This window comes from Hydra vulgaris, chromosome 03, assembly GCF_038396675.1.
Source record: "Hydra vulgaris chromosome 03, alternate assembly HydraT2T_AEP".
NCBI classification, from domain to species: Eukaryota; Metazoa; Cnidaria; class Hydrozoa; order Anthoathecata; family Hydridae; genus Hydra; species Hydra vulgaris.
Genome location: NC_088922.1, coordinates 13192501 through 13207277, shown reverse-complemented (window position 1 = coordinate 13207277; position 14777 = coordinate 13192501). Strand labels below are relative to the sequence as shown.

General features: G+C 23.6%; 1 protein-coding gene across 2 annotated transcripts in view; it reads left to right on the top strand.

The window, feature by feature from the left end:
* Window positions 1-535: 535 nt before the first annotated feature.
* The window catches only part of LOC100208529 (rho GTPase-activating protein 39), a 27255-nt gene continuing 13013 nt past the window's right edge, over window positions 536-14777 (top strand). The window contains exons 1-5 of one of the 2 annotated variants that reach the window (XM_065792388.1): window positions 536-953; window positions 4992-5093; window positions 7070-7208; window positions 9479-9964; window positions 10064-10428. In XM_065792388.1, coding sequence (XP_065648460.1) covers window positions 946-953; window positions 4992-5093; window positions 7070-7208; window positions 9479-9964; window positions 10064-10428 — 1100 coding nt within the window. In that variant the 5' untranslated portion in view covers window positions 536-945. The remainder of the gene's footprint in view (window positions 954-4991; window positions 5094-7069; window positions 7209-9478; window positions 9965-10063; window positions 10429-14777) is intronic. The other variant, XM_065792389.1, reaches the window with a different exon arrangement.

The following is a 14777-nucleotide window of genomic DNA, read 5'->3' as shown; positions in this document are numbered from 1 at the left end:
TATTTTAAATCAACCAAGCCATCGTAGTCGTAATTTGTTTCTTATTATTAGTAATAAATGTTTTTTTATTTTAATGAAAATAATTGTAAACTTAGTAATTGTAAAATTAAATAACTAAGTAAGCTCAAATTAAAAACGCAGAAATAAAGTTAGCAAACTCAAAATAAAAACGTAGTAGTTATTGTAAAAGTCATATAAAGCATCATTAAATCATGTAAATCATATATACAATTCTCAAAATCATGTACAATTCTCAGCTATTGGGTATATGCAAAATTATATCTAAATTTATTTTATTTATGATGCTATAAATAATTATTACATGAAATATTTATAAACACGAAAAAAAGAAACCATTTTTTTATTTATGAAAAAAAAAAATTTTTTTTTTACCAACTTTAGCGACATTTTAACAACTTACCACATATATAAAAGTTATTTATCTTTGTAAACTATACATTACCGTGGGAGGAGCAACAGCCTCAACCTGGATTGGCGATAAATACCTAAGACAAGATAAATAAAAATATCTATTATTCGTTGTTTTTTTTTATTTAAAGCGGATTAATCAACGTTCTTCTCCGGAGATTCTTGTATATATTTATGCTTCTATTACCATTGCTGCGATGAAAGGCATTTTGCATAATAAAGTTTTTCTCTTTAAAAGCCTCTAATATTTTATTGTACATTGTTTCACGCTCCACATTTATATTTACTCTTTGTACATTTTAATTGAAACGTGATAACAAACTCTACATGAGTATCCTTGTATGAGTGTTATTAAGGAGCAAATCCATTTATGTTATTGTTTTCGTATCGGTCTGAAAGTATGTTTAAATTTTCTCTCCGTGATGGCAAATAAGAAAAACATTATATAACGAAAATGATATAAACATTAGTGAAGCAAATTAATGCATATCTGCCTTTATAAGCCTCAGTTTAAAAATGGATAGGTAATTATTAAAACTTTATTTTGTACTTTAGTTATATGAAAAAGTTCAGTGCGAAATTTTATCTATGGTTAAATTAAAGTGATAAAACATAAATTATAACGATTTGTAGTTAATTATTACACTACTTTATGTGTCTAAGTTAAAGTGTTTCTAAAAATATGCAAAGGTTTTCGAATTTATAAATGAAAATACGTTTTTTTTTAAACTTAAACATAATTATTGTGCTTTAGTTTTTTATTTATTCTACTTTTCAATGCTTTTATACTATGCAGTTCTTGTTTGAATAAAATTAAATTAATTGGAAAATAAAAGTTAACAGTAAAATTAATAGAAAAATATAAGTTAACATTGTTTAACACTTCGATATTTTTACTTTTTATATACAGTTATTTAATCAAAAATTTAATTACATAAATCATAAGTTTTTTCCAATATATGATCAATAGTTGGCCTGATGTCAAAGAGTCAGCTGCGACTAAAAATAAAATAGTTTGGGATGAATAAAAAGTTTTGAGCATCCAATTTTTTTAAGATCTTTTTTCTTAAATTTATTCTGTGAGTTTTGATTGAAAATTTGACTTTATTAACAATGCACTAAAATTTGCCATTTATTATGCATCTACAGTAACTAACTCTTTTTAGTAGCATGTATTTAATGTTTTTAAACTAGAAAAAAAAATTGTAAAAAGTATATAGGAAATATTTTATCATGCAGTTACTTGTATCAGTGAATCTAAATATCAAAGTCTTTGCAAATTAGTTTACTTAGGAAATATTTTATCATGCAGTTACTTGTATCAGTGAATCTAAATATCAAAGTCTTTGCAAATTAGTTTACTAACTAAAAAAAGGAGTTCTAGATTTTGAGTCTCAAAAATATCATAAGCAAACACCAGCTTTTTTTAGTTTCATCCTAATTCCTTAGTCTACTTATTTTTTATTGTTGTGAGCTTAGGAAACTTGAAGTGGTTCTTTTAAAAAAATTTTAAACCATACAAAATATAAGATATTAATGCTTTCTGTTGAGTTAAGACCAAGATCTAAGCTTTTCAACTTAAATGTTTCATAACCTAAAATGTTCTCTAGCTTTAATTAATAATTACAACAATAAATCAGTAGAATAATTACCACTTGGATAATTATTGCACATAAATTGAAATTTCTTTGCATCATTAATTTTTTAAATATAACCTTGTATTTGCTAGTAAGATATATTTTCTTTGCTTCACCATTGTTTACCAATTACTTGGAATTTTTTTTTGATGAAAATTGGTATAAAATACTATACACTGATTTTAGATGAAAATGAATTATTTATTGAGAATATATTAATATATTAATATTAGTTTTAATTAACTATTCAACAATTTAAAAATTAGTGTGTATATATTTGTAAATAAGAAAATAACTTACAATTGTAATTTGTAAAAACATATATTTACATGACTGGGGCCGGATAAAGACAGACTTAGTTTATCATCAAGCCTCAAATAATATATATATCAATATATCAAATAATATATATCAATAAGCCTCAATATATATATATATATATATATATATATATATATCCATATATATATATATATATATATATATATATATATATATATATATATTTGGGCGTCTCTAGATTTTTTTTATCTGCTTTTCATCTGTAATATTTTTTATTTTCTAACGCATAGGTCTCAGTTTCGTTCATTTGCTTCTAAAACACTCGAAAATAAATTTTTACCTTATTTGGAGTACAATAACCTGTACTGACTTGCATTGAATCTTGTTCATACAAGTTGCACAGTAGTTGCATTTACTCGCGTCATTTGTTAAAAGGGCAGATATGGTGAAAGCGGTTTTTATAATGATGTAGAATTGATAATTGAAAATAGATAATTATTATCTTGATAATTTGATAATAGTTGATAATAGTAAATAGATAATATATCTATTTACAATATGTGTAATTATCTACAATATTATGTACAATAGTACAATATCTATTTACAATATGTGTAATTATTATCAATTTTGCAACATTGTAAAAATTGCTATAAGCAAATCCATACTTTTAGAAAACCCTGATTCAGTTAATTTTGTAATTAATACACATTCTTACAATTAAGAAATGGCAATGGAATTAAGAATCAATAAAAAAACATTTTTTTTAGTTGGTGGCGTCAATTATCAAATAACAGATGGAAAGTTACAGTCTAACCCTCAAATTCTTGCATTACTTTTTTTTAACATTTGCAATGTTAAATTAGTTTTTAATGAAAGCGCAAAACTCCTCAATTAAGAGTGTATTAAATTTTGGTAAAAAGCATTGCCATGCTTGGAAAGAGTTGCAAAATTCCAAAAAACAATAAGATGTTTACAAGTGCCATAATTTTCAAAATAATTTAGATAATTTATACAATATAGCACATGCTGATGCTTTGGAATGGATAAAAGTAGAAGATAAAGTGTTTTTACAAAAACAAATAGAACCAGGGAGTCCAGGATGTTTGGCGGGTGTAGACAAAAATTTTCCGATAAAGAAAAAAGGTTTCCGATAAAGTTTTCTGAAAAAGAAGAAAGAGAAAGTTGAAAGAAGAAAAAAAAAAAGACAAGAGCAAATGTTTTGTAAGTTAGATGCCAATTAAACATAAGGGATAGTGTCTATAAACTTCAGGCTGTAGTAGAGGCACTAGATCTGAGATGTATTGATTTCCTGATAAACATTGTTCATTCAACTCATTTGCACACAAAGTAGAAAAGATAGAGTGGAATCTATAAAATCAGATTTTAAGAATAGTATGTCTGAAATGGTGACCGTTCACTGGGATAGGAGATTATTACCTGGAATGGACGTAATAAGTTCTAAAGAAGGATGTTTAATAATTCCAATTTTATTTGGAGAAAAGGAACAACTGCTGGCTATACCTAAACTGGAGAGCTTTTCTGGCCAAGATCAATCAGAAGCTTTGTTAAGCACACTTAATGGCTGGAACCTTGATGACAAAGTACAAATAGTGTGTTGTTACATTTATTTATGTTTCCATGTATGTCTGAAACTTTTTGACACGCTAAAACAGTTAAATTCATAAATAATATTTTGTGATCAAATGTTTTCATATTAGCAAAGTGCTTTTAAACTAACCGATGGTTTATTTTTATTAATCATTTATAAAAAGAAAATTTTTATTTTTATTTTTTAAATTATGTAAAGTTAAGTAAATTTTATTAAGAATTATAATAAATAATTATATAAATAAAAATATAGATTAATTTTTTATTCTTTAAATGTAAATCTTTTTAAAATACACTCTATGTATGTTTTACATATTTAAGTCAGTTGATGTATATATACTCCCTGTGTGTTCTACCTAAATAATCTGTTAATAAATGTACACTCCACAGCATGTTCTACCTATTAAAGTCAGTCAATGTATCTGTATCTTAATCCCTAAATAAATCATTCTATGAAATGAAAATGTTAAAACAAATAATTTAAATAATAAAAACAGTAATGAAATAAAAATAAAAACGTTCTGAATTAAAAAAACAAAACTTTAGTCTATTAAGTTGCATTTTTTGGGGTTATCAAAAAGCCACAGATATATATATATATATATATATATATATATATATATATATATATATATATATATATATATATATATATATATATATATATATATCTTATATATATATATATCTTATATATATATATATATATATATATATATATATATATATATATATATATATATATATATATATATTTATACATAAGTACGCAAGTGTCAAATATAAGGTGCATATATATATACACACACACACACACACACAAAAACACACACCCACACACATGTGTAATTAGTAAGTCTCACAATTTTTTTTTAATATTTAAATATGCTGTGAAAATTATTTTTTGTTTTTATTATTGATGCAGTGTTTTAATCTAGTGTAATATGTGATTATATTAATTTTTTGTTGTGTTAACTTTTAGCAATTGATCTTTTTAAAAGTTTTATTTTTAAAGTTAATTTTTTTTTTCAGTTTTGAATGGGTGGAAATAATTGAACCAACTAAACAAGAACACATGTTTGCTAATGTTAAAACAGGCCAGTGTATGTGGGAACCACCAGAAGGTGTAAGCGTGTAAGTATTAGTTGATTCATAAATCAGTGATCTCTAAAAAAGGCAAATTATGTAATTTTTTTTTAAATTGTGTTATTATAATAAATGTAGATAAATAGTTAAATTTAGTTATTGTTTTTATTAATTTTTATCATTATTTTATTTTTTTATAATTATCATTGTTGTTAACTTATTTATGTTTATATATATATATATATATATATATATATATATATATATATATATATATATATATATGTATATGTATATATATATATATATATATATATATATATATATATATATATATATATATATATATAAACACACGCACACACATATATATATTATAACGGAAGCGTTATTAGGCGCACTTGAAATATATAAAATTGCTGTTTTAGGTCCAAAAAAAAACATTTAAGTAGAAAAAGTGCATCTAATAGCGCTCTAGTATATATATATATATATATATATATATATATATATATATATATATATATATATATATATATATATATATATATATATATATATACATATGTAGATATATATATATATATATATATATACATATATATGTATGTATATATATATATATATATGTATGTATATATATATGTATGTATGTATATATATATATATATATATATATATATATATATATATATATATATATATATATATATATAAATATAAATTAGTCATGTACCGATTAATTGGCATTGGCTTAATCAGCCACTTTTTTTTACAATCGGTATCATTATCGGCATCAACCTTATTTTCCGATTTTCCTATTGATGGCATTTTAATATTTTCATCCTGCATTATGATAATAATTAAGTAATAAATAAACTAAACATTATGCATTGCTTAGAATTTTTTGATAAATTTTTATTTTGACTTTGTTTACAGGCAAAAATTTATTTTTTATTTTTAGGATGATGTTTATAAGCTTTAATTTAACAGCTGAATGTACTTATACTTTTACTACCATTGTGTTGTTTTTAGAATAATTTTATTTTGTGTTGTTCTATTGTTATACCTAAAAGTAACCTATATAAGCATTGTTATCAATATGTGTTTAAGTATAGCCTACTTTATTTCTATATTTTTTTATTATTTTTGTTTTATTTTAATTCACCTCACCAATGCCATTGCAATCGAAGAGGCTACTTAAGATATGGTTATAACCCTCTCTCAACTTTATAACTCCGAAACACAAACTTTGACAAACAAGGCCGCTGCGCCAAGAAACAAGTTGAGCGCGGTACTACCAGGAACATGGTGGGGATCGAACATCACAAAATAAAATAATTATAAAAACAACTTAATTATCTAAAAATAGTTTAGATATCTAAATTACTATAAAATTAATAAAGAATTCTAAGTAAACCGCTTATGATGGTACCATTTTCTTTTTAAAATTGAAATAAAAAGCAATCTTCGAAAATTGTATTTATTTTTTGAAAGTTTTCTTTTCATAGTAAAAAATAAACTAGTTTTTTTAATATCTTTTAAAATAATGGTTTGGCTCTGATTTGAGTCCAAGTATTTATTTACCAGTACTGATTCCATGAAAAAGAGTACAGGATTTAAAGTTGTATGGTTTTATATTTTCAAAATTTTAATAATAAGTTAATAAATTTTCATAAAGTTAATAAATAGTCAGCGGTATCGACCTTTTCCCATCATCAGCATCGGTATCGGCATCGGCCAAAAAATCGGTACATCACTAATATATATATATATATATAGAGAGAGAGAGACTCTTTGCTGACTTTTTTGACCCATGTAAATCCATACAGTTTTTTTGCAAAAAGAAAAGAAAAGCAAGGAATAAAATAAAACCTCATCTTAAAAAAAATATATATCTTTTTTTTTTTTTTTCTTCTCAAAAAATAAAATTATTTTTTTAAGAATTAAAGCATGTAAAGGACAAAAAAATAACGTAGAATATAGATATAGAGTTTATACTTAAATGGCAGATATATTTTCAGAAAACCAACCCATGCTAACCAGTGGTGGGAGCTTTTTGATGTAATCACAGAAAGAAATTATTACTATAATGCAACTTCTCAAAAAACAGTTTGGCGAAAACCAAAAGATGGCGATATCATAGCTTTATCAAATCTTCAAGTAAGACATTATAAAATTCTTTTAATATATTATACAATCATACAAAACATATATTATACAATCAATAAAATAAGTATACAATTGTGGGGCCATCCATAAATGATGTCAGTAAATATAGGGAAGGGGGGGGGGGAGGAGGGTGTACTGAAAAATTTGACAAGAATTGATAATAGAGAAGAATTGATAATAGGGGGCATTGAGACCAAAATGATGTCAATTAAAAAAAAAAATTTTAGTTTATACGAGCAGATTTTAAAAGTATTTACATCTACAATGTGGTATAGAAATGGTGTATTTGCTTTGTGGGGAATCCGATGTAAATTTCTCAGAGATATTAAATAAATTAAAAATTTACCAACGTTTTATTGTTGTATTACCATTTGACTTTTACAAATAATATTTAGAATCGTAAATACCAAAACGTATTGTTGAAATAAATTGTAATTAAAGCAATTTTAGCAGTAATTGACAAAATCTGTAGTTGTTTCATTTTTTATATTTCTAATATTTTCTCAAAAATTATCTACTTGTTTAATTTATTCTGTATACTTTAAAGATAAAAAATAAATTTCTTAGTTTTTGTTTGAAATTTTTTTAAATGCAAGCAAAGTTAAGTATAACTTCAAAAATTCAAAATTACCTGCTTTTTTTATATGTATAATAAAAACATAAGTTAAATTTGTTTTGTGTAAAAGACTTAAAAAAAATAATTCACACCCTTTTTTAAACAAAACATGTGAATTGAGGATAAAAATTAGGCATGTTTAACTTTTTAATTTTGGGTTCAAGACAAGTTTGATCTTAATTAAAGTTCTAAATAAAACATGTTTATAAAAAATAATTAAATATTTTATTTTAAATAATTTATCTAAAAAATTTATGCCACAAATCTCTAGACAAGATCCAGTAGCCAGGCCTTGTTATGAGATTTTGCTGCGTAATGAAAACGCGTAATGCATTTCAAAGTAACTCAACTCAGCAAACATATTTTGTATTGTTAGAAGTTATATTGCGTCACTACATATTTTCAAGTACCGAAAATATGTAGTGACGCAAATATTGTAATTTAAGTTATTTTTTCAACGCGTTAAAAGTCATACAGACAGTTGTTTTTTTCTCACTAACAAAAGTTACAAATAATATCTTAGTTCTTATTTGAAAAATCATTTTTAACATTTTTTTCAAATATGAACTAAATTTTATTTTGAGAAAAATATTTTTTTCATAAAATGTAACATAATATTTGTTTATTTTCTTATAATTTTACAGTTGGTTTTTGGTTATTAACTGTTATTAAATTTTTTCTTATTTTTTTTGTGAACTCTTTTTAATATTGTTTTTAAACAATAAAAAGTTTTATCAGTTACCGATAACATATTCATGATCATAGTTTATTTTCATTAATAAAACGAACGTCATTAAAACTTTACATTATTGAATTGACAATAAACTTAAAATAAAATATCTTATTAATAAAATATTTTTATCAAAATAAATCGTGCATTTTTTAAACTATTATGACAACAAATAATTTATACATTTAAAAGGAATTTATATATTTAATTCTTTAAGATAAAACTTAAAACACTTTATTTTCAACAACAACAAAAAAATTGTTAAACAAACTGTTTCTTTAACAAAAAATGTATTAGTTTACAATTACGGTTAAAATGCTTTTACTTACGACTTTATTTCTTCTGAATAAACGTCACATAAACGATATCAAAAGATGATTTAAATATTCTTAAAGATAAAAGTTTTTGCATAACGCAAAACTGCTGAACGCAAATCGCCTTTTCGCAAGCAAAATGCAACCTGCGTAACGCTTCTTAACAAGTCCTGAGTAGCCATCCTATGATAGTGCAACTTTAACCCTACACAATATTGAGTATCTAGAGAACCACAAATATACAAAATTTAGCTCCATAAATACAACAGCTTTTCTCTATTTTATTTATATAACTATTGACAGGATAACTATAATTTTTAGACATAACTAGAAATACTAAACATAATTATATATGTTAAAAATAAATTTTACCCATAATTATAAATGTTAAACATAGTTATAATTATTAGGCATAGCAAAACAGTTAAACTATTAACTCTAAGCCTAAGTTTATAATTTGATGCATTCACTGGTAATGTTGGCTTCAGATTTAACTCTGTTTTTAACCACTTTTTTTTTTTAACTTTTTTGACCACTAGCATTCATAGTCAAAATACATTGACAGGTGGCTGTTATGTTGTTAAATCTATTTTTTTTTTAGATGTTAAAAGCTAAAGAAGCTTCTCAAAAATTGTTGAGCAAATCATCTTCAACTGGCAATGTAAGCGAGGATCCTGTTTCTAGCTTTTTAAACCAGTATGAAAATTGTGATTTATCAAAATGTAATCAATATGTTGTTTCACAAGTTGATACATCATCAAACAATAAGCAAGATATAAATCACTATGAAAATATTGTCCATATTGCATCTGAAAATCATCAATCAAGTGAAAATCAGTTAAATAAAAAACAGTCATCTGATTTAATAATAAATGAACATTCTGAAACTCAAAACATGGAAACTGTTAAGCTACATGAAAATCTTGATCTTTCCTCAACTCAAAAAGTTTCTAATTCATTTCGTTCTAAAGCTCCTCCGAAGCCTCCACGTTGTGATAAGTCACTTTTTAGTTCAAATGAAGGCATAATTTCGAACTTATCTGATAGCAATCAAAGATGTGTTTCCAATGTTGCTGCTGATTCTAAGGTAAATATCAAAAAACTTAAAAAAAGTTTTGATACAAAAATTAATATAGAAAACTTTTATTTGTAATATATGTTGAGCCTATGATTTTTTTTAATGTAGCCTATAAAGCGTCAAAATTATTATAAATCAACATCTCTTGTGCCATCTGTTGAATCCTCTATTGAAATAAACAATGCTAAAGGACGAACTTTTTCAATGTCTGATAAATTTTCTCCCAGGTTATCTCAACATACTGAACAAGAAATACTGTTAAATTTGTCTAATTCAGATATTAATGATGAAAACTGTTATTCTAATAAAGTCCACACATTTTCAAGTGTTCCAAGTGCACCTCCTCCACCTGATTTAATGAATAGTGCAAAATATCGCCAAATTTTGCAAAACAATACTTTATCTGTATATGACAATGTATCTTATGATGAGACAGACTTAAACAATGTTTTAAATAGAAAAGATAAGAATTTGTAAGTATTTTGATTTATTTATAAAATAAATGTGCATAGTTTAAACTGTCTATAAACTCATAAACTTAATAAGTTTAGTTATGCATATCTAAAAACTAAAATGCTTCTAATCCTTTGGTTTATTTTTTTTATTATTTTATTATTTTCTTTAAAAAATATATATACTTTTATATATATATATTATGTATATATATAAAATGTATATATATATATATATATATATATATATATATATATATATATATATATATATATATATATATATATATATATAACAGTATTATTATAAACTCACTTGTAATGAGTGTGCATTTATAAACTCTAGATTTTCTTTGAAGCATGCCTTATTATTACTGATAAGTTTGGTTATCAGGTGTAATCATGTTTGCACTTAAATATATTAAAATATTTGAAGACAATATTTATATAAGAATTAATATTTGAAGACAATATTTGTATAACAATCAATATTGAAAAACAATCAAGATGACTACTGGTTGTTCCAAAATTTTTTTAAATATATTTTTTAGGAAATTTTATCTTTTACATAATTTTTCTACTGTAAAATATTCAAAGATATAAAAATAAAAAAAATAAAATTAATAGTAATAATGATATAGTAATTAAAATGAAAACATAAAGAATTGTCAAAAATTATATGATAATTATTTATCTAAAATACTAAAATAAGATAAAAAATTATTTAAAAAAAAATATTGTTGGTAGTGAAAATCAGAAAGATATTTTTGTTGTTGGTTCGTAATTCCATGAGGTAGAATTACTCAACATAAATCAAAGGTAGTTGAAAATTTTGTTTAAAAAAAAAACACCTAAGAGGTTGTCCACAAAAGACATCATTCAGAATTTAAATACTAACCAGAAGTAGAAGTTTATTGGCTCCCTTCTGCGGAGATTTTTATTGAACATAAGGCGCTATAATACTCTAACAGGGTTTATATGATCAGAGAAAGGCAGGGGCAAAAGTGTATTTTTCAACTAAGTCAGGGAAAGTCAGGGAATGTCAGGGAAAGTCAGGGAAATCACTTGGTGGTCAGGGAAAATAATTGGTTGTTTTCTTAGTAAGTCAGGGAACAATAAAATATTTCAAATTATTTAAAATATTTAATTAAATAATTTTAAATATAAATTACTTTATGGACTGTTTAATACTTTTATTTTGAAGTTTTCTTTTTTTATAAAATTTAATAATTTACTATCTAATGATCATCAGAGCTTTTTGTCATACATTTTAAAATCAGTATTTTAAATAATTTTATTCAGTTCTTAATCATTACCTCCTATTTTTAATATTTATTTTAATATATAAGCTATATTGCAAACCTTTTGCCGTCATCTTAGAAAATATCAAACAGATGATCCTATGTTGCCTTTTCTGGGCAAGAATCTGGAGATACTGTATAGATCAAATTAATGCAGTTGGTTATTAAAACTGATATTCTCCTTAAATTCGGCTCTGATTTTGACTTGCTAGATGTTGATCTTACTGATGAAGGTATTTATCCTAAGATAAAATATATGTATTTTAGATTTTAAACAGAAAGTATTTATTACGTAAAGATAAAGTAAAGTCTGTAGATTTTTCTTTATCTTTATGTAAAAAATTTAAATAGGAAGCTTCAAATATGGTAGTTGTTATAACGGAGAGAGTCACACAAAAAGTCTATAATATCATGGGGTGGTAAGAAATGCCAATCATCAACAATAGAACTAACAATTAAGTTTATAATGTCATATTAATTTCGATTAAGTTTATAATGTTTTATAACAGTTAAGTTTATAATGTCCAAAGTTAACTCAAAAAAATACATGATATTAAGAAAGATAATAGTAGACTATCATCAACAAAAGAACTAACAATTAAGTTTATAATGTCTTTTAAAGGTGCACACCAAAGGTATCAGCTAGAACTTGAACAAGAGAGAAAGAATGCTAAGCAAAATAAACGGAATTATCAGTTAGAAATTGTAACCAGAGAAATCAGTGATATAGTAAAGAGAAAATTTTCCTATGCAATAATTTAGAATTGAGTTTCCCTGCAATAATTTAGAATTGAGTTTGTTAAAAATGGTATTGAAATAGTAATTAAAGGAAATTGTTTGAAAAGGAAGAGCCAAGAAAAACCTGTTGAAATTAAAATTTTGGAAAAGACATTACAAATTTTAGAAAAAAGGAAGAAAATAACGTGAAGCTTATTTTCTTTTTTTAAAGATATCTAGCTATTCTTTTTCTTTACAAAATAATTTTTACTTTTTTTACTTTATCTTTATAAATTAGCAAAAAGATACTTATTAATAACAACTTTTGTTTTTGAAACTTTGAGAATACTTAGTCATAGAAAGGAAAAAAAAATTTTAAATAACTTAAAATAGTAGAATTGTGTAAATAAATAAAAGCCTTAAATTAAAGAACATTTAATCAGTACATATACTCTTTTATTACATATGTAAGTGTCAATGCATGTCTATGTGAGTATTTTATTTTCTATATGCAAGTGCCAATGCAACTCAGTTTTTTTCTGGAAACAATTTATAATTATTAATATATATAGTTAATGAGTCAGGGTAAAAGGGTAGTTTTTTTGAATGAGTCAGGGGGAACAAATGGGTTTTCAGGAAAAAAGTCAGGGAAATTACTTATATTTTTGAGTTAAGTCAGGGAAATCTTTTATTGAGAACCTGTATAAACCCTGTCTAAAAATCTCTGTGCATGAGAGCCAACATTTTCCGACTCCTTGCCATTAGTTGAGGTGATTTCCTTTATGGATGACCCCTAATTCTTAATTTTGTTGTATATAGCAAAATCTAAATAAAAAGATTTACGTTATGGATTTATTTTTATACTTGCTTCAAGAACATTGATTATTTGACAGGTCCTTTTATTAGTAAATATCTAAATTTACCTAAAGTTAGGAAATCCTCGGATTCAAAAGAAAAAAATAGAAGTTAAAATTATTTTTTTTTAAATCTAAATTTAAAAGTTTTTAAATAAAATAAAAACAATCTTTAAATTAATTTTCTTAATTTGAATCAAATAGAACTAGAAAGTAATTTTTCTTTCTTTTTTTTTTTTTTATTAGATTTAGGTCTTACATTGAAAAAATCTTTCCATTTATACTTATCTAAAATATTTTATCTAAAAAACTTTGAATGTGTCTTATTTGTTGTAAAAAAATTTTGTTAGCAAAACTAAAAGTAGTCTACTGCATTTATCAATGTATTTTTGTAAAGTATTTATTGAAGTATTTACTTTCAATTTTGGTAAAGTCAAATCATAAACATATCAAAAAAAATTTTAATTCTATAATAAAAAATCAAATCAACTTTTTGTAAAAGTTTCTTGAAAACACATTTTTTAAATGGTTCTTTATTGCACTTTTTTTTAAAGATTTTTACTGAAAAAAAACTTTTGACACTAAAAAATATTTTTGAGTTTGAAAATATGTAGAAAACTTTTTGGAATCCCAAAAAAAGTGTGTTTTTTTGCTGTAAAACATTTTACTATAATAAAAAATATATAATAATAAATTTATATAATTATAAAATTACATAATGATATAAAATGTTTTTAATAATAGCAATTTTTGTTAAAAATTTGTTTTGTTTTATGGCAACAATGACATGATGACAACCAAACCTAAAATGATCAACAGAATGTTTATGATTTTTAAATGATTCAAGTGAATAATAAGCAAGCTAAATGAATTTTATTAATAATTCATCATGACAGTGGAGCATGAATTGAAAGTAGCAGCTTTGATTTGATATTCATATTTAATATTCAACTTCTTTGCAATAATTACAAGACAAATTTTACATGATCTGAAAGAAAAAAAAAATTATAATTTTTTTTTTTTGAATTAAGTTATTTTTTTATAGAAATTTAAGGTTTAAATTCATGCTTATTCATATGAAATATTTTATAAAACATCAAATGTTGTGTATATATCATTTTTTTTTTTTTTTTTAATGCTATGAAACATTAAATGTGTATATTTTTATATGAGGATGAATAGAAATGTTGCTAATAGTAATTTCTTTATGATTTATTTCAATGAAATAGTCTCTTTCAAGTTTGTTTTATTTCAAATAAGTGTTTATGTAAAAAGGTATTAAATACATTTAAGTCTTTAATGTTTTTTTTTAGGAGATATTTTTAATCCATTTTTTCTCATTCCTTTATATCTGAACATAATCTCTTAATTGTTGCTACTTTGCTAAACCTTTAATATTTATAGAAAAGTATTTAATGTTAGTTACTCAAGTTGTCTATTTTTAACAGCATTTTTGCAGCATTTTTTTAATAGAAAATTATAAATCAAATAATTTAAA